Genomic DNA, 22,012 nt, shown 5'->3' on the forward strand with positions numbered 1-22,012 from the left:
ATAGAAAATACGTTATTGCCTTCGGTAACTTTTCGAACAGTTTAATTTACGTGAAACATCTTTGGTCGCGTATCGTATCTTCGAGAGCATCTCCCTAACACTCATTTCACATTGATCGATAAAAGATGCTTTCGAGCAAGGCACCAACACGTTTCTTTAAAAGCTCGATATTCCAAAATACCCTATGTACACCTACCAGAAGTGTAACCCTTTAAAGACGATTATTTCTAAGCCTATATCGAATGTCATGTAACAAAATACAAACATGTCCTCTCCACTGCTCGATACTCGTTCTCAAAGGTAACTTTTCACCACACGCACGCACCCAGACACACCCACACACACACAGCAACCATCCAAATATCGACTGGCTTTCACATTTTTACATCATAGAACTATTTAGGTCGGACCGCATACTGGACCGGCCCTCTATCATCACTAAATATAAGAAATCTTTGGTGCATCGTCCACAGTAACCAAATCGCTGCTGGACGTTATTTGTATTCTTACTCACAATTAGAAATTTAATCTTACAATTAATTCACATTTAACAAGGCGAATTTTCATAAAATACTTCAGTGTAGTGGAGAATACTTATTATAATGAAGAATTTACAAACATTACAAAATATTAGGGCTGTGCGGGTACCCGAAATGTCACGGACTGCAATCACACGAGTATGACGCTTTTTCATGACCTTTCACTCTAATTTTACAATTTAACTTTTCGATTAACCGAATATTGCCGAACCGACTACAATTTCGGGTACCCGAGATCGCGATTACCCTAACTTTAGAATCTTTCGCATACTCCTACAAAGAATGTTATCTGCAGATCTTGAGAGTGTAGATACGCGATTATTATGCCTAATAGTGTTTCGAGAATTGTGGCATCGATTGGTACTGTAGCCTAATCAGGTCCTGTTGCATCGCGAGGGAAGGGTGAAGTAACCGGAAGTAGTGCGCGGGGAAGTTCAAGAGATTCTCGTGTCTGGTCAGACTCGAGGACGAGGGCGACGAAAATTTTGGTGTCGAGTCGACCCAAGGTCGGTGCAGACGAGGTTGCGCGTCGCGATCTTCGTCCTTGGATAATGAATTTCCATTGATCATGGAGGGAGGCAACGGTGGACTGATTCCCCCGCAGCTACTGACGCCGCTGTCATCGAGACTTCCGGTTTCGCTGGATGCAGTTTTCGGTCTTTGAGCGACAACATCCAAATGATTCGTTCTGTTCGACTCGGACTCCGAGGACATGTTCCCCTCTTCGTCGTCTATGCGATTCGATCTGTCCCCTTCGGTTTTCTGGAACTTTCTCTTGCATCGTGATTGGCCGGTCTCCCGGAACCCCTTCGCGAAAGGGTTGTTGTCGATCTTCAATTTGGTGATGTTCTCGTTCTACAACAGACAATACAATACGATCTATGTTCACAATTTTGTCTTTCTATCCATACATTAGTACAGTTTCAATCGTAATTGTTCAAACGACAGAGTTTGAAATCTATAGTTAGGTTGAAGTATACAAGGGGTGTCCCAAAAATGTACTTCCTTGAAAGGGATGATCCTGGGGTCGTTTGAAGTAACTTTCTCCTGTGCGAAACTGTTCTCCGCAGTTTTGTTAAGGAGTTATTAACGAAAAACACGGACCAATAGGAGCGCGACCTCAACTAAGCGTGCAGTTGGCATTGGCCGAGCCGGAATCCGTCCGCTGTAGCCGCGCTCTGATTGGTCCCTGTTTTTCGTTGATAAATCGTTTACCACGCCGCGGAGAACAGTTTCGAAAAGGAAAAAGTTACTTCAAATGACCTCGGAAATCACCCTTTTTAAGGTAGTACATTTTTGGGACACCCCGTAGGTAAAAGAGGATGTTAACAAGTGGCCAAATTTTTGGTAGCTCGAGCACTTAAAATATTGATAAGATTTTATTCTTTATGTTCTAAAAAAGTCCACCGTTATTTGTCGGCAAAATTATGGAAAAATTGTTAAAAAGAATGTAAGTCATTGTTATGGAATGTAAGAACTAAACAATGGTACCGGTCTCCTTGTAGAGGTAGCACTCAGGAAATGAAATAACGATTTGCGAGTACTAATTTTGTGAGTACTAATCGTTCATTCATTGAACAGACAACCCTATCAAAAATTTGGCCATTTTTTAAAACCTCGCTTTGTAAATTGTTACCTGATAAGCGGTCACAGCGATGAATTCCGTTTCGCTGAATATGAACGACGAAGCTGGATGGGAGTACAAATCGCTTAATCTTGTCGCGTCTTCGCAGCGAATGATCCAAATGCGCGGAATGTATTTATGCATGGATGTCAGAACCACCTGCAAAATCAATGAAACGCGTCGCGTAAGTATAAAAGTAAGTTAAAATGTAAAAAGAGAACTATCTTGTTAAACAACGAAGTCACGAAATGGCGAAATCACAACATTTTGTGCCATTTCTTGTCATTTTGATCAAACGGAAAAAACAGGAAAATATAAACAATTTCAAATGTACATTATTATAAAATTAATGGATTATTTATTCTTAGATTTGGATATTTGGATATTTTATTCTTAGATTTATTATTGGAGTTTCTTCTTAGACCCACAACTTAATCAATTTGACTAGACTGCGGATCTTTATGCAAAATAAAAATTATCCAAGTCGATTGTTAGATACCAGAATTAAGTGAACATGTATTTTCCCTTTTAATCATCTTAAAAACAAAAAACAATAGGGAAACAACGTACTTAAATTCCCTAATAATGTCTTTACAACTTTGAATTAGACTTAGGGTAAGGAACCCAATTACTGTGGGGGTATCAATTACTGTGCCTATATTAGATATACCTATTTTTAAAGCATAATGAATATTAAAAACGAGATCTATATAACATATATAGTAACTGATTTTAATGAAACAAATTTAATATCCCTCTTTTAATATTCGCTATGCTTTAAAAATAAGTATAATTAATATAGGCAATAATATAGGCCTAAGTATGATAAATGCAAGTGGAGCATGCTGTTTTATTACTTTTCTTTAAGGAACGACAAGGCTAATACTGCACCAAGACGATGAAAGTTATCGGCAAAAGTTTTCGGCCGATATCGACGACTGTTAATTATTTTTCCATTAGGCGCTATCGATAGGATTCGCCGCAGCACAAACGAATTGATGGGCACATCTCCGTTACTTTTTTGTGTTTCACCGCAAGCGAAGAAGAGATTCCGTTCACTGTGGTCGGTGCTGCGCGCGGTAGAGAAGGAAAGGGGAGGAGAGAATTTTATTAAATTCGTAATTAGTTTGAAGAATCGGATAAAAGGGACGCCGCTTCGTCAAGATAAGTTGGCGCCTCGCTAAGAACGCCGACGACGGCGGGTACAGACGCGATTCCCGAAAACCAGACTGGCCCTTCAACCTTCCCGGAATCGGGCGCTCCCGGCCCATTCAAAATCTGCCGCGCGATACAAGAACCGAAATCTTTTTGCCATTTCTTGAAGCGTCGAACTATGATCGACACCTGCTGCGAAACTATCATGAATCGTAGGAACTTCGCATCGAATAAAAAAGAAATACATAATCGGAGCAGAAACATCATTTCACTTGATCCTCAGTGCACTCGATTCTACAGGGTGTACCACCTAAATTACTTGTGAACTATTTGGTGTATGTAAAAATGGTTCAAACAAAAGCTGTTCGGTTTCAAGGGTAGCATAAAATATAATTTTTTTCTGTTTTGCTTTTTTATCGAGATACGAAAGACTCACGTTGAGAACTTTCTTCAATTATTAAAATTTACCCTTTACAATGAAAGTACGCACTCAAGGTGAAACTAAAGTCAAGAACACGCGTTTGGGATGCGAGACCCAATCCGACGATCACGGTGAGAATTTTTAACTAATTATTATTATTGTAGCTGCGCCAAGAGGGATGAGGATCCGCGCAGAACGGGGAGTCTTTCGTTGAAATAATTGGACGTTCGCGCGCGTTCCTCGAGTATACTCGAGGCGACGCAGATCCGCAGAAGTAATTTCCCTGGATGTTCGTGAAAAATGAAAGGACTGGCAAGGGGCGCCTTGCGGAAGGCAGCTGTCGGGACTCGTTTCTGTCAGGGCGTAAACAAACCCACTAGTCGAGAGAAAAGGTAGGTATATCGATTACAGGGTGTCGTGGAGCGTGTTAATCTCCGTTCTTCGCGGACAACGCTCGAAACCGATGTACCCGGCACCGTTTTGAGTAGCTTAAGTCTATCCCCCTCCGAAAAGTAAGGAGAATCTACACGCGGCCTCGACCTTTTCCCTTTTCTAGATTTTAATCCGGACCCGGCTTCCGTGTACGGGGAAGCCGAGTTTTCCTCGCTTCGGCCATTCGACAGGGCCCCGGTGTTAGCGGGCGAACCCATTAACCGAGGCATCTAGCACGACCTGACGAGACCGGGTGCAAGTGGCAAACGTTTACACTTTCTATTCAAATGATCAATTAGCATTTGGTTCGTATCTTCTATTTAACGTAAATCGACGTAACGCGGAATACCGATCCAGCAACAGTTTCGTGATAATTTAACGAGAAGATTTTAACCCTTAGCACTCGAATGGTGACTGTAAGGCACCACTAAAAATTGCTGTATCATTATTCGAAGTATGTTTTGCATTATTCAATTTGTTTGTATTTAATAAATTACTAAACGTTTCAGTATTGTACGAGTAAATTGCATCATTTTCGTATGCATAACATGAAAACAAATATATAGAAGGGAAATATTCTAGGTCGGAAGAAATGTTCCCTTTTGGAGGTAAAATAGCTTCGAGTGCAAAGGGTTAACACTTGGACTTCTGTGAGATCCACGTTAATCTTCTTCTTGGACTCCCTACAAATGGCTAACACCGACTGCTGAAAACTTCAAATTTTGATGGACGTTTATAACTCTGGGTCAAAATTCCGATTTTCAAGTTCGGTAAAAGAAAATTTTATATTGCTCGTCTAAGACCGACGCGAAGTGATGCTCAAGGTGTTGATAACCGCTTTTATCGCAAGTGAATTAGTAATTAGGAATTAGTCTGATATTAGTATAAATATGCTAGACTGACTTGAAGATAAAAATATTTTTATGTAGAGAAAAAACTTCGGTTAAGGGTTGATAAATAAATGGCAGCGTATTTGCGTCGCGTATTTCTGTGGGAAGTATACCTGTCCATGAATTCACGAGGATGTTTCGTAAAAGTTACGCGCAGAAATCGAGCGCGGCAGAAAATTGGTGCTAATTGGCCGAAAGTGTGGGTATGTAATATCGTTCGGAAGCCTCTAACAGGCGGCTCGTTTTTTAAAGCTGGAACCGGATCGGAAGTGAGAGGAGCAGGCTAAGAGGGTGGATCCGTGTGTGGCGACCTCCCGCATGCGACCCGAGCGATGAGAAGAGTAAGCCGAAACCAGAGACACGCATAGAAAGGGAAAGAAGGAGCATTTAAGGACACGCCGGCCTGTCCAAACATGGAACATCTAGATAAATGGAACGCTACCGCTTCCAGCCAATTGGTAGTTTCCTTTTCCCGAGCTTCCGCACGCTTTCCACGAGCCCTTTCGTAGAAAAAGGCGTGGTTCGAAAACAGTTAATGTTTAAAATGCCCGAAAGAAAGCGCTTGTCCCGCGATAAACGCCTCAAGATGCTCGCCGCTTTCTTCTTTCTTTCTTTAATGATAAGGTAACAATTATCGATGAGCAGCTTACGTTGCCGCTTTTCTCTACATAGGCACTACATATGCCTATTCTACATTACTTTATAAAAATAACGAAAACGTATCTGTCCACATGTTTAGCCATTTCTTTGGCAATATATACCCAAAGAAATAAATGTGATGAATAAATTTCTCATTCGTGCATCTTTACAATTTCGATAGTTGTGAATTAAGAATACCAGAACCCGCCATTTTGACGGGTCCCGTAAACCCAGTGTTAAGCGACAAGTAAAAAGATTCAGTGGAACAATAAAATAGAACAATTTCAAAATATTTGGTAGATGAAGTCTACTCACGTTGGTCCTAGGATCGACGGCATTGTTGGTCAGCTTCAGCTTGCAGAAGCTTAGGGGATGTTGCATCCAGTGCGCTCCAGTCGCAGGACTCTCCGGATGCAGATACATCCTTCGATCGATTCGCGGCTGAGGCTCCGCTGGACCAGCCGATGTCCAGCCCATAGCGTTCTCGCAATGATCCTCGAAACCACCACCGCCGATGACATACTTGTGCCGGCGATCAGACGCCGGCTCCACTTCGAGGAGAACGCAATAACGTGTGCGACTCTCCAATCCGCTGACCTTCAGCTGAATAGACGGGAACATTCGTCTGAAACGACACGATGCACGCTTTGATCAGAGATGGACGCAGCTTTGCTGTCACAGTATAATAGATAGACTGCGGATCTTATGCATTTATGACAAAAACGTGTAGGTGTAATTTAACGTTGACGTTTGACGTTAAATGCCACGTCACCCATATGTGGGTGACGGAATTATTTGCGCAGGTTTTGAAATGAATTTTTACGTTGATACATTCATTGTACCAAACTTGATTAGGATCTGTAATATGCAAGAAAGTTGGAGGACTACTCAGTGTCATACATTTAATTTTTTTCAATTTTTATTTCATTAAATAACTTACTTTGATTTTATGGAATTTTGGGGGTTTCTAGTTTGGCGATCAAAGTTTTAAAACAGTAATAACATTAGAAGAATTTAAAAGTACTGTTATATTACTTCCAACCTATTAAACATATTAAGCGGAAATTTTTATTTTGCATAAGTATCGGCAGTCTGATAATAGACGAATATTTTTCGAGACCAAGAATTCCCCCCCTAAACCGCCCGATTAGGGTGACCCTGTCCGGCGAATGAACGCCAGAATTGCGGTGCCGTCTTCCTGTTGAAAATGCAGTGATTTTATTGTAAATTCACGGATGTCTCGCCGAGGAGATCTAATTTTGTTTTCACAACCTGTTTGGCGCTACATTAATTTATTCGACAGTTGTTCGAACGACGGACGCCGTTACGAAGAATGTCGAAATCGTTTTACTGCCGCACCGGTGCAAATGCATCCGGTAACGCATCTTCGGAACCCTTCGGCGTCGTCGGCGTTGCGTTAAATGCGCATTTCGTACAGGTAGCGCAAGCAAACCGAACACGAAAACGAAGGGACAGAGAAAATTCCCAGTCATTAACGTCCCTGGCGACGAGTGGGCGTCGACGAGGGAGCGACTCCGAACCTTCTCTCTCGCTTCCTGCGACTCTTTGAGTGCATCACCGGCCGCTATCTTTCGATCCCAACAGTTAGTTTTCCTCCCTCCTCCCCCCGTGTAAACATTTCAAACTCGCGGATAATCCCGTGAGCAAACCACCGAAAGTCAATCTCCGGTGGTTCGGACCGTTTGCATACCTAATTGAGGATTTCCCGATGCCGCTTTGTTCCGCGCCTATTTTAACTCATTCCCCTCGCAAAGCTGCGGAAAAAGACGGCCAACAGGACGAAAGGTGGCTGACGTTTTTCATTTTTGTTTAACCAGGAGTTTAATTTTAAAAATCCCTCACGGACGCGGAATTAAAATCAAGCAATGACCAAGGCCAAATCACCAGGCCATATGCGGCTATTATAAACTTTACGAGAAAAGTCAAGCAAAATGAGAAATAATTACATCTTTATTCGATAAGAAATTAACGATTCATTAACGTCAACCGCATCGCAATTTTGGTCCGACGTGTATACACGTCAAACGCGCTTAACTGGTTAATGAAACGGTAACAATATAAGAATGAACGCGATTTTCACCTAGTTTAGGTGCAATAATTTGTTTATGTTGAAATTCTAGAGTCATTTTGGGGAACGTTTTCACACTTTATCGCAACCGTGTATAGTTAGATTTTGCGCCGGACCTTCGAGAGAAAATTGAAAAATATTTTAGAATGCATTAGTTTTTCCGCACTCTTTAAACATTGTTCAAGCATGTTCAAATATTTATAATGTTGTAGAAATCATTCGTACAGTCTTTACAATTCAAGCAGAAAAACTTGATGAAGTTGAAAATCTGTCCTATTTACGATTAAATTTCTCGAAAAACAGGACGATGAAGAACGATTTTCAAATTCGTGTCCAACGCAGAAAAATCTCTGAGAATCGTCTATCGGTTGTCGAAATGCGAAATTGATGTCGCCAGGTGTAATTAAGAGTCTTGAGAACAAAACCTTTCGTCCCTAATATCACGTAAACACACTTGCCGAGAAGTCATTAGAAGCGGAGACCTGAAAGGGTTCAGTACTACCTGACTTTTAGGTATTTCATAGTTAAATCCGCAGAAGATACGCATCTCGACGGACGTAATTAGCAGCGGAAAGTCCAGCTTGCGTCTGTGCAAGCTTTTCCCTAATCGTCGTTCTTAAAAATGTCTGTGACTCACTGCACGTTCTTGATGCAGTGATCGACGGAAAAACCAAACTATCGTTGATCTATCATTGGCCGTCGGTTAATATCTCGCAGGCTATCATTAGTATTTCCAAATTCGCGTAAGATTGTTACTTTCGTTAGCGAACCCTCAATTACCGAGGTGAGCCAAAGTTTCTTTCCTCATTACTGTATAAATTTGACAATTTATATTTAACTTATTTTATTATAGTTTATTTTAATTTATACTACAATTTATTACAGTTGATATTTTACTTGTAATATAGACAAAAATTCGCGTGCTTTCCGAGATTTTACTCCAACACCAGATCCTAAGGGTTCGATCCGCCAATGAATAAAATAATTGCAACATAATTTTAGCGTGTATTGCACAAGTCAAACGTAACGTACTTCGATATTATTGTGTTTTATTTATCAGTGTTTATTTACTTGCAACATTCTTGCATTAAATGGCTCATGTACTAATTATATAAATATGTCAGCAAATATTATTTGAAAAATCTATTCCACTTTTCTTTATACGTATTTTTTACCTATCCGGTGTTGCCCCACCCTTGACATATTTAACACTAAACCTACCACGGTCAAAATGACGGGTTTTATATTCTACAATTATTGAAACTATAAAAATTCATTTATGGAAAATAGTGGAATAAATTTCCTTGTCCAAGCATTTATTGTATTGAAAATTACCGACAATCTTAATAAATTTAGAGTTACCATTTTTATAAGGGAATATTTACCAGATACTGTTAATGCTTGGTAGGTTTAGTGTTGACGGACCGTATTGAAAATGTCCACCACTAGTCCGACTCGACAGTTAGAAGGCATTAGAAATGCTGATGGGACTTCAAGATCGTTCGCATTTCCGGTAAGTTCGAAGTGCGTAACCCGGGAACCGGTCGGCTTTCGAACGATTACCATACGATCTATTCGACGCGGCGGCAAAAAGAGGAGACTTTCTCAGGAGACGTACTCGTGAACGATGAAGAATATCGACGCCATGCCTCTGTTGTTGAATCCACTAAAAGTGGCGCCCCTGTAAGTGGAGGATTACGCCGTCGCGACGGCTGCGCGGCTGCTCGAACGCTGGAAGAAGGCCCGTGCGCCGATGATTCGAGCGCGTCTGGTCCTTTTAAAAAGCCTCTCGAGAGATTATCGAATCACCAGATAATGCTGTAATAGCGTGATAGACCATACACCGCGTGCAACCGCAGCACGCGCCCCGCTTTCCTTTCATCTCGCAGATTAGGTGGATCGAAAGTCACGTGACGCGTAACAGAACCTTGTAAACATGATCTGTGACGCTCCACGATCCTCCTGTTACGAACACTAGTTAGCATTACTTTCGGTCTTACAGCAATATCCTGCATACAGGTTTAGGAATGGTTAAAAATATTCTGAAATTCTATTACAATAAATTAAGGAAACTGAATCAAAAATTTGTATATAATATAAATAACACTAATAAAAATTCGAATCGTATTTCGGTTTAGAGGAGACTATTAATAGACATATTTAGTTCTGTTCGAAATCTTCATCGCGTGTCTGTTAATAAATTGTAGACTCGTATCTGTTCCCTGTGAAAACTAACCTCTATATTCCATCGTGCAGAAGTCGTTTGGTGGAGTAAGCTGAAAAGGGTCCAACAAAAAAAAATGGAACCTTTTGTTTCGTATTACGAGAAAAATGTCACGGGAATTAGGTGCGAACCGTTTTATAAAGTATTCTCAACCCTTGAGACGGCGCACAGTGGGCAATTTGGACGAAATCGGATTCGAAATCAAAGAACTTTCGATAGAAATGAGGTAGAGCGATGAAATTTTTTTTAAATCAAAGCTGAAACTTTGTAGAATATGGGAAAAATGGGGAGATTATCACCATCCAATCATTTCAACGAAAAAATGATTTCATTAGTTTTTGTCACAAAAATCTAGTTTTCGCACAATCCTGAGGTCGTAGACAAATTTTGAGACCAGATTTGAAATCAGCGTGAAAAAATCTATGGGAAATGATGTACAGCATGTTAAAAAAAAATTGTTTCCGCGCGTGGTATTGGAAAAACTAAAATTTTCTTGAATTTGTGCGCGTTTAACGAATTTTCTCGAGGTTAAAAAACGTTCGTACCACAATCTCTCTATTTTTCCCATATTCTACAAAGTTGCAGCTTTCATTTAAAAAAAATTCCATCGCTCTACCTCATTCCTATCGAAAGTTCCTTGATTTTGAATCCGATTTTGTCCAAATTGCCCACTGTGCGGCGTGGACAGTCCGGATATCGGTAACGACCGAATCACAGCCGAACGTGAAATTAATTAGCTCCGGTTAGAGAGACCGGCCCCCGACGAGGGTGAAGATGAAGCACGACGAAAAGAGAAAACGAACGCGTTCGAGATGGTCCGTGTTGCGCTTCTGGACGGCACATTTTCGTCGGCTATTCATCGGTGACGCAAGGTCACCGAGAACGAGAACGCGGGGGGTAAACGAGCCGCAGAGGAAGGAAGGTGATAGGGGATGGCAAAAGTGGATAGAAAGAGCGGATAGGCTCTCGCTGTGAGGAACGAGCAGCATGAAAGTGTCGATCGTGTCACGGAATACTGATTGCATCGCGGTATAGCCACGCACAGCCCGAGGCGAAGCGTCCATACACGTGGTTGGCACGTGGTGCAGTTCTCAAGGCGCAAAACGCAGGACCCGCCGTTCAACCGGAAGGCACGAATATGCGGACGGACAAACACCATTGTTACTGTTCGAAACTGAAGACCGCCCACGAGTTACCTACCTGAGACTCATCATCCTCTCTTGAACCTCGTTCTTGACGGTGGTTCGCAAAAATTGCTTCACTCATCATGTCAACGCAGATGCGCTAACTTCGGTTCTTGATAACATCTCCTCGAAAAACTTATTACAGAGGAAACATGTATTGTATCGTGATTTCGAAAATCTTTTTTTGATCATCACCAGTTCCCCGATTAACCGTCGAACGACGGCGCCTCGGTTAATTCTGAAACGCCTTGTACAGTATGCAATAATAAGAATTTAACTAAAAAGGAAAAGCTTGTACTTCAATACTGTTTGCATCGCAAAAAGATCTAACTAAATGTATGCAACAGTTATTAAAAAAAAAATTCTTAAAAATCTGTTTTCACTGTTCTCGTTACAAGGGAAACCCACCCTTACGTGAATTTTCAAAATGGAGTTTAACCCATTAGCGCCCATTGTACTCGCTTGAGTACAGGATAACAAGATTATATTTGTTTGCTTCTAGCGCCATCTAAGATTGACTAGATGTTTTGTCCATCGTTTGCTAAAATTAAAAAAAAAATTCTTGGGCGTTAATGGGTTAAAGTTGCGGCGGTGCGCGAAGAAAATGTTATTGGAAATTGAAAAATGAAGTTTCTGTCGGCGTTTTGTTGGTTCGTGTGCGCGCCTCCCACAGCTCTTCTCCGAAATCAACCCTGTTATCGAACCGCGTGGCGACGAACAATTCTCGGCAATCTTATCTAAGATAGCTACACTGTTGTATCTGGGAAAGAGTAACTCGATCGCTTCCGGCACAGAGCCACCGGAAATTGTGATTCGCCCTGTATCCGTCCGGTCGTACGACTTTTCCCGCAAATCTACTTTCGTCAAAATGATTCGGAGATCGGTGGCGCCGATAGAGGCGGACACGTCGTCACGACCTTACTTTTACGACTTTCGTTGACCACCTTCTGTGAAACTAATCGGGCTGTCGTCGCTCGGAGGCATTCCTCGTTAAGGGCCGGTCCACTGACCTGGCCACGGCGGACGTGTAAATATTTCATACGGAAACTCTTCGCTCGAAGAATTTCACTCGAACGACAAACGAATGGCATTCGGATCTCTATCTCACAACTTCGAATAAACGAGTTTGCGCACATTTATTGTGACTAAGACTGCGGATTTTATGGATTTATGACAACAATGGGTAAGTACCATTTAAAGCAGAGGACATATTAAAAAGATTTAACGGCACCAGCGAATTGGTTTGAGCTTAATAAAATAATTAAAAGAAGAAAGAAATTTTTATTTCGCTCCTGTGTCCTGCAATCAATGCAAATATTTTTGATTTTGCATAAAGATCCGCAGTCTAATTATAACCGGTGATCACGACCCCAGGGGTAAGTTTGAACGACTCGAAAAATATTTAACACTAGGTTTACGGAGCACTAAAAGTGACTATTTTACATTACTTCATATAAATAACAAGAATGTGCTGCCCAAATTTCTAGCCAGTTGTTTTTTAATAACATGTACCCAAAGAAATGTTTAATAATTCCTCATGGATGTGTCTTTAGAATCTTAATAATTGCAAATTAAAAATATTAAAACCCGCCATTTTCGTTACGTTAGACTTTGTCAAATATAAATAATACTTGTTTCGTTCGAAACTATTCTGCCATCTTTTAGTAAAGATTAGTTTCGTTTAGTTCTTTTAAATAAATGGACTATTTAATGAATAAATGGTCTACCTAATTCGAAAGGGTGGAAACGAAGCTGTCGCATTAATATTTATCAACTGTTGCATAATTTTTTGCTTCGAATTGTGAACATTTATTTTCTTTCATAGTACTAACCCAGACCCCTAATTAACGTTTTTAATCTGTTTTGCTCGTGTCGAGAGCAGTGAAGCGATACAACTAATATTGCTTTTATAAACGACCTTGAAACGTTAATGAATTAGAAACGTAAGTAGAAATACATAGTAAGGCTAGAGCAAAGAGCTTGCAGGGTCTCGCTTCGGGTGTTGTAAACCAGAACCAGGTATTTGCCGGGAGGTAGAAAGAATCGAAAATGTAAAAACAATTTCGGGACAGATCGTATTTTTTTCTTCAGGCGGGGACGCTAAAGGTTGCGGCAGCGACAGAGGGTGTGGTCGCATGGCGCCTGTCGGACTATTCCATCCCCGATGGAATCCGAGGTAAAAAAAAATGTTCGGCAACGATTCGTCAAAAGAACTATTCTCTACTGTCTTACGTAATACGTAAGAATTCTTGAAGAATTTTAACGTTGGTATTAAAAAAATCACCCTCTACAGTTGTTCACCCCTTCGTATTTTAACAAAGGGGGACTTACATTTTCTCAGAACCTAAAAAGTAACACCTTCGTAACAAAACTTTGCCGCATCCTCCTTTGTCCCTAACTAAAAATGTAAATTTTTACATTTTTAAAAATGTAAATTTGCCAAATGTAAATTTTTTATTGGTAATGCATAGCACTACCGATAGAGTTCGTATTGTGTTTAGGAGTATCAAAGCGGATCAGCTTTGTAATATTTTAATTTGCGTGTTTATATTGTCCAAGAAGCGTTCAGCTTCTCTCTTCAAAAAAGCTTCTTCAGCTTCCTCTCTCAGCAAAATCTTTCGAATCGACAATAGATTAGAAGAACATAATCGATGCACTCACCGGCCCAGCTTCGTGATTATCATCTCAGTTGTTTCGGCATGGAATTGCCGCCACAACTCCTGATTCTGGAGTTCTACCTTCACCCCAGGAGGTAGAGGAGGTCCTCCGCCCGGAGCGGGTAGCGTCCACGTGTTTGGATTCGGTAGATCTTCTGCAATACAACGAAACAAATTATGGACACATGCAGGAACACAGAATCCTGCTCCAGAACTCTTCTACCCTAAATCGCTTGAAAGAAACAAATCAGTTTTTTTTAAATCCGTGCATACTTTTCTCAACGAGTGCAATTTCCACGAATTTGCTTCGAGCGTCGTTAAAAGCTCTCTATTTTTCAGTTTTCTCTCTAATGAAACTATTCGTAATTGATCCACAAATCAGTTTGAACATTTCTAACGTTATTGGCTCTCAAGGTCATCGGAAGGTCACAAAGCATACCGTATTTTTCCGTTTTCCCGTTGTTATTGCTTTCGGTGAATTACAGGAAAGATGTGACTGCATAAATTTCAATCGAATCTGCTTTATTCCTTGAAGAATCTCAACTACTTGTAATATTTATGAAGTTCCGCAAACTAAGGACGAACGGCAAGAGACACTTCTCTATTTGTGCGAGATAAGTTTGTCTCCTCTCGATTGCTGTCCTTTGATGTCCACCTAGACATTGGCCGCCGCGCCGGATAAGCCGAGGGAGGATAAGAAATTGCGCGGATGAGGTAACTCGAATGCCGATGAGGACACACCTTTTGCAAGTGGATCTATAGGGGATCGTCGGTTGGCCGCATGAGCGATTCGCCCTACACTTGTACCGCGGTTCTGCGGTCGGGGTATTATGTCCCGGACTAGGATAATTGCGGGCATCGACTCGTCTTCTTTCTCTTCCTGCCGGGAGGACACCGGTGCCCGGGGCCATTCTGTAGGCCAGATAACGATTGTCCTCGCTCGACCGAAAGCCGGCACCTTTCATCTTCGCCGAGAAAAGCGAAGATCTGTGTCACCTCCGCGGGATTTTGCTCGCGTTTTACACGCGCCCTCCCTCTTTCTCTCTCACTCCTTCAATTTTCCCGTGGGAAAACGGCATCGAAAGCTTTCTACACGGAATACGTGCAAATTTTGCTAATTAACCCCTTGCCGACCCCTACAATATTGAGTCACACTCTCAATGAAAATCTCGGACATACGGTGGATCCAACATTTTTCAACACTAAATTCCCCACTCGAAAAATATCGATATCTAGCCTACTTTAGTTATTTTAAAGCTTGGAGCTTCATTTTTTGAAAAACATTTCTCATTTCCTGCTGAGAGGTTTGGTAAATATCTAGGTAAATTATCGTGACTCAATCCGCCATTGATTTCAAGCTTAATGCCTCCCCTTTGCTACGACCTCTTTTTCTTCACTATTTTCTAGAATAAAAATGAATAACTAGTTCTAAGAAAGTGACTAATAAGTAATACTGAGTCTGGTATGTTAACTATTCATTGCAATTATTGCTAAGTATGGACACTTTCTTTATTGTCTATTGCACAACAAAGATCAGGTCTAGTTGAGTTGTTTAATACAAATTATGGAATTATATAGCGATTTATAAATACGATTAAAACGGTCTGCCATGTTTATTCTACTAATTGAATCGATCTGTGTTGTAATTGTTTAAATTAGAAAACCAAATTAAATTTAAGAGAGGAAGGGTGTCCGGCGTAGTGTGCGTATTCAGATAATTTCAAATCAAAGCATAATATTATGTAAAGAGGTTACGTCGTTTGTACAAACTTCGAAGACAGACTGTTAATTATATCGAAATATTAACACTAAACCTACTACCGCCGGTCAAAATGTCCGGTACCAGATGTTTTATTTTAGAATTACTGAAATTCTAAAGATGTTTAACACTAGGTTTACGGAGCACTAGAAGCGAATATTTTACGTTACTTTATAATAATAAGAAGAATGTGTCTATTCAAGCTTTTTAGCCATTTTTTAGATAATATATACCTAAAGAAATAAATTTGTTGAGTAATTCCACTAAGGTGGATCTTCACAATCTCAATAATCGTAAATTAAAAATATTAGAATCCGTCATTTTGACGGGTCCCGTAAACCTAGTGTCAATAATAAAATATATTTAGTATTATAATTAGTATTTAGTGTTATATTTATAGTATAATATTTAGTATTTAGTATTATAATTCGAACCGCACAAAATCCAAATAAATTCAATCCCGTTATTTTTATAAGACAACACGTATCAGTTACTTTGATCACTCGGCAGGTTTAGTGTTAAAGAGATGATCTTGAGAAGATACAATATATCCTGAACAACCGAAGACGGGTGTGTGAAAAAAATAAAAAGTTGAACGCAGAATCGAACAAACCTGGTCGGTGTCTCCGGAGGGCGATTTGTTGCTGATGGTAGAGCATTTGTTGATGTAATTGGAGCTGCAATTCCATGGGTAACGCCATCATTGGATTCATCTTCCAATCGATGCACTGTGAGACGGACGGGGATTCCGGTGTCACTTTGTCACGCGATCGCGCCGCAGACGTACGCGCGAAAATTTCGTATCGTCGCCGGACGACGTCTTCCGCGTTGCTGCTTAGCCGCGACTGATGATGCGTTTCAGAGTTGCAGAAACGACTCGGTTGCAGTGATCCATCGCTGCACCCGAGGGATGTCTCTCGCCATTGGCCGAGGTCCCCGTCCCACCAAGGAATCGCCGCGCCCTCGGCAGGTCCGATTGGTCGATGCGATTCCAACTTGCCGGCGAGAACTGCACTTCCAACTGCGCCCGATAGCGATCGCAACTAAACCAACAGAAATATTAACGGATCATTAGAAACGACGTTTCGAGATTCTGAAACCTAAGTGCAGCTTCAAAAAAAAAAAAAGCCAAGCTCAAACGAATTTACACGGTTGCAGTGAAACTCACTGTGTTAATCTTATTGTTGAGAACCGATACAGGATTGAAAGTTGTCATCCAAATGCACATTTTTATAGGAAACAGAACAGACATGTATTTAATCGTTGGAGGACTTTAACAATACGGTTTTTATTTTGCGTATCGCATATGTTTCCCATAAAATTTAGCACATGGATTTTGCAGGAGTCCATATTCGACTGATCATCTACAGAATATTACTGACCGACAGCGCAAAAGCCACGAACAAAATTTAACAAACTGTCGCATTATTTCCTTGAAATCGTTGTGAAAACAACTGGATGTCTGTATAGCTCCTGCGTCTTGCAATTTATACAGAAAATTTCAACAGAAAGATCGAAGGAAATGCCTATGAAACCCGACAAATCGAATGTTTGTAAATTTCTAACAGAGTGTGTCAAACTCGCTTTGGCGACATTTCGATGTTGTGTTCGATTGGATTTCGGAATTCCGAACGTGGTCGCATGCGTGGCAAAACGCGCGAGATCCGCAGCCGGATCGTGGCCTGCCTGCCGACGTCTCGATAAACGTTTTCCGCGAGATGTAAAATCGCGTGACAAGATCCGACATATAGATCTAGTAAAGTAGTCGACTAGGCGGCTGCTCGGATTTATACGTCGGCGTATTTGACGCATGTCGCGGCACACGATCGCATTAAGGAACGAGCCGCGGAGCGCGTTAGGTACAAGAGTGGAGAATCGTCACCATAAATTACGGAATCCGGCGGGCAGACGGCCGTTAATAGTTTGTTCTCGAGTCGAGACGGGACGAGGCGAGAAGATAAAATCAAGAATCCGTCCGCGGTGCGTCGGCGGTCAAAGAGGAACGACAGAATGCGATGCGTAGCGGAATGGAGCCGAGCGAAGCGCCGCGAGATACGAATCTACGCTTTTCTCGCTCCCTTATTGTGTCCCCTTTTCTCCTGGCCACCGTTCCTGTCGACGCTTCTGCTCCTTCCCCTTCTCCTTCTCCTTCTCCCTCTCCCTCTTCTTGGTCTTCTCCTTTTTCGAGGGTAGAAAGCATCTCTGCGCCGCGCCGGTCATCGCACCATTGTAGTGGGTTCCGGATTGCGGATTAACTGTAAGCGATACCCACAACAAAAGCGCGCGCGCTCTACCTGACAGCTCTGGCTACCTGTATTCTACTATTTTATGGCAGCATTACTAATGCCTCTCGATCGTGTCATCCTGACCGCTCCTCAGTGTCTCCGGCCGAATTCTTCAAGACACCCCCGCGCCGGCCCGCACCGGCCCGCTCCGATCAACTTTCTCACGGGATCGTACAACTTTTGATAGAAATTAGATAATCCGATAATTCCTGGACGAGGTTGCAGCTGAAAAATTGCAGAACAAGGGACGATTATAGAGACAACGGCATAAACAATTTTTTGACCTGGAAAAACGACGATGTGACATCTCTTACCCAATCACTTTTGATCTTGCGAACTCAAAGGACGTAGGTAATAATGAAAAATAAAAAGATTTTATAGTCATACAGTAAGCAGAACCTTTTAGCATCTTCATTGTTGCAGCTGTTTTGTGAAACGCTACAATGTATTTGAGTATGCAGGGCGAGTCTGATAACGTGGCGATCTCAAATAACTCGTAAGTTATTTGTTGTATGACAAAATGTTTCGAACAAAAGTTGCATGGTTTCCTAGTGCTCTAATCTGGTTTTATCACTAATTTTTCATCGACATACAAGGGTTGCCTTCAGTTTTTTAAATGGAATGATTAATATTTTTCCTTCATTTCGGATTACACCAAATACGGCTTAAAATTAAATTACAAACATGGCTTTTTCTTTTTATTCACGATTAATGAGCATATGAAATATTTCCTAACAGAAGTTTATTAATTTGAGAATATCTCAGTAATTGTTAATTTTAAGCCCTATTTGGTTTAATACTTTTTTAAGCATAATTTGCTGTCCTATAATATTTTTACTGTTTCGAATTGGATCTACTCATTTTTGTTATGAGTGAATAAAACCCGCAGTTGTACCGATTTATATCTTTGACGTGAAAATGTTTGATTTCTATCTAGTAAAAAATTAAGATCTATTCCTCAATATGTTTTAAATCAAATTGTATCTTTTCTTTCAATCGATACATATTTGTATCTCTGCAGGGGTTGTAGAACGTCCGTGTAGACGATGTTTCAGATGTTGTATTGTTTAAATAGAAGGGACAGAAACACAGGTGGTCGAGAGAATTGTAAAAGTTGCGTAGCACATAAAACAAGGAAACGATCTCTAATAGAGAAAGCTGGAAAATGCTTTCGTAAAAGGACACAGCTGTTTTCGAGAAAAGGAACAGAACCTCGATACGATGGAGTCCACGGTTTGTTTACCAACGAAGTGTTCTAACGCAGACCAAACCCGCGAGTTTTTTTCGTTTCCATCCCTTTCGAGAGATGAAGCCTTGCACATGAAGCTGTTACACATTTGTAAAACACATTGTACGAGAAAGTTTGTAATCGCTCTCTTTGTATTGGTCACAATTCCCACATCAATAACAACCTTGAGATAAAAACGGGAAAGAATTGTCTGAAATAATAAAAATAAATGTGTGATTGCAGTAAAGGTGAACAAATATTATGTTTATTTAAGATTTCATGCACCGTACATTCCAATTTAGTTATTCTCAACCGCAGTACATCTCGTTCCATAAAATTCGCCGAGTCTTAACGGATGCTCTGCGAACAAACAATGGTATTAAAGTAATATCCTCGCGAAAATTAAGACAATCTCTTTTAAACCATAAAAGCTCACGCCTGCTGGCAAATCGGTTTTGAGTCCCGTCAATGGGGAGTCCCAAGGAATTTTCGTCCGCTGTCGTCCGACCATTTACCCTCGACGATTAGTAACCCACACCCATTCTCCGTTTTCCTTTTAATCCTAAGTACCTAATTAGGTGTCAAGCGCTATTACCCCTAATGAAGAAAAGTTATGAGCGGTTTTCAAACCGAAACACAGAACGAACTGCACAGTTTCTGTTCGCATTGTACATGTTTTCAACAATCTTTTTTCCTTTTGCCACACTTTCAAACGCAACGGCTTATCTGTTGCGTTCGGTGAAATTACATGTTAGACATTTATAGTCAGAACCATTACTTTCTGTAATGTCAAGGGCCCGGGATAGTCGCGTGACTTTTTAATTAATAATTTCCATTCGCAGCCTTCAGACGATCCGTCTTGTAAAACCATTTTTTGACGGTAATGTAGTCACTCTACCTTATCGCAAATCTTCGAAGACTGGAAAAAAAGATGGTTGCAGAAATCCTGAAAAACAATGGCGGATTATGCATTTGCGTATTACATAATAGCGTTGTAATATTTTGTGACATCAATCATTAAAACGGACGAAACGCGAACCGTTGTTCGAAATGCAGTTTACCAGTCCTCTTTGTCGAATTGCAGTTTACCTGGAGTCGATGCACCTTCGAATACAAAAATCGTCGTCCTCGATAGCGGCAAAGATTTGTACGCAAAGCGATAGAAACGCATGTAATCCCGCAGCCTCCGCCGCTTAAAGTCTGGAAGCTTTCGACGAAGGAAAAGGGTACGGCTGTTATGGAGGAAACTGGATAAGGAGAAGCCGACAAATAGGTTTTACGGCTCACTTCCTGTCCGTCGCACGCGACAGTTATGCGCCCCATAATAAGACGATGGTTACTTTCCGAGCCTGCTTAGATTATGAGCGAACAAGTGAAATCATTCCTCACGTTTAACCAGTATCAGAGCAATTACTTCCGTCCGGGTAATTCGTTTAAAATATTAGCGAATTTAATCCAAGGTCAGATTTCTAACCACAGAGTCGTCTAAATACTTATTTACAATTTCTCGTTCTAAAATGCGCAACAAATAGATCTATTATTATCATGCTCATGGTTTTATCTTTAGGCAAATGCAATAACATTTGTGCCAAATGATAGATTTTCGCGTCTATTCGCAGCCAAATAAGCTGTGCCCTAAAATGTTGTCCGAAACCGGTTCATGTTTATATTTACACCTCTAACGTTTTCTGGAACTTGTGGAAGTTTGTGGTCTGAACCATCGATCTGTATACAAGGAATAATACACTTTAATAAGAATACCTTTATACACGTGTTTACAGTACGACGGACTAGACAAGGAGGAAGACTCAACAAAGACGCGCAATACCGCTGCTCGACACACACACGCCTCGCGAGTGCCCCCACACTAGAAGGCACGTACAATACAAAACAGCTTGTACATACAGTCCATAATTCGATTAAGAGATTAGTTCGAACTTGACGTTCTAACATTTCGTATGCTCATGTGGAAATAGTACGCAACAGGTAGGATGTATAAAATGTGCAACGTTTATCCTTCGAATATGTGAAATATACAAATACATGGAGTTCATTGAGATTATTTTCTTAAACGACAGAATTTCGAGGACTTCTTAACATCCCGTTGGAGTGCCGTCCCCGTAGGGTTCCCTGCAACAGAAGCCTTTCGACGAAGGGATAAACAAATCGAAGGATAAGTAGACTTTCTCTCTTGCAGTGCTAAAGGACGAAAGAACGAAGACGTTTATTTTCAAGTGGCCACTTTAACGGGAATGTTTGGCATACGAACGGAAGTTCTGTACGATCGTTCAATAACTACTTATTTACTTGTTTTAAGTAACATCTTGCTGCGAGAAGGGCACGGAAAAGGCTCAACGGTGTTGGTAGTTACCAAACTAAGATTCTCTGGTTATTCTTCTTCTTTTATTTAATTCTTCTGTAATAATAAAACTTGCAGTCGCAATTTACAATTTCTTCGTCAGACATCGTTAGTGTCACGAGGCCGAGAAGTGCCAATAATTCGTCCACGCTCTTTTAAACATTCGCTCGTGTTCGACATTCAAACGAGCACGAATTTGTTAAAGTTGGGGGACGGGAGAGGGCACTCAGAAGCATTCGTACGATTGGCCTAAACTCTAAACGAACCATGATGCTGCACAACTTTATTTTCGAAGGATTACAACACTACGAGCATATGATTTAGCAAACACCTGGAATCACCGAATGTAAAATCGCTACTCGTTAAATAAACTGTTAGATAAGCTATGGCTGTCCGCCGAAGCGGTTGGAAGGTATTGTTAGTTCAGGACAGACGGGAATAAACATGTTCGGGACATGAATTTTTTGTTGTCAGAGATGCGACGAGATAACATCTCGACATGTGAATGCACACCGGACATTTACAGA

The 22,012-nt window shown here is 41.0% G+C and overlaps 1 protein-coding gene across 2 annotated transcripts; it reads right to left on the bottom strand.

Moving 5' to 3' along the window:
- Positions 1-750: 750 nt before the first annotated feature.
- On the bottom strand, positions 751-16,578 carry LOC143352895 (T-box protein 2). 2 transcript variants are annotated; one of them, XM_076785917.1, is made up of 5 exons: positions 16,227-16,578; positions 13,859-14,009; positions 6,016-6,325; positions 2,176-2,322; positions 751-1,394 (listed from the first exon to the last, which is right to left on the bottom strand). In XM_076785917.1, the coding sequence occupies exons 1-5, from the start codon at positions 16,324-16,326 to the stop codon at positions 867-869; spliced, it is 1,236 nt and encodes a 411-aa protein (XP_076642032.1). In that variant the 5' UTR covers positions 16,327-16,578; the 3' UTR covers positions 751-866. The 2 variants fall into 2 exon arrangements, with proteins under 2 accessions (XP_076642032.1, XP_076642033.1); XM_076785918.1 differs by lacking the exon at positions 2,176-2,322.
- Positions 16,579-22,012: the final 5,434 nt, after the last annotated feature.

Source organism: Halictus rubicundus, chromosome 3 (genome assembly GCF_050948215.1).
Source record: "Halictus rubicundus isolate RS-2024b chromosome 3, iyHalRubi1_principal, whole genome shotgun sequence".
In the NCBI taxonomy this organism is placed as follows: Eukaryota; Metazoa; Arthropoda; class Insecta; order Hymenoptera; family Halictidae; genus Halictus; species Halictus rubicundus.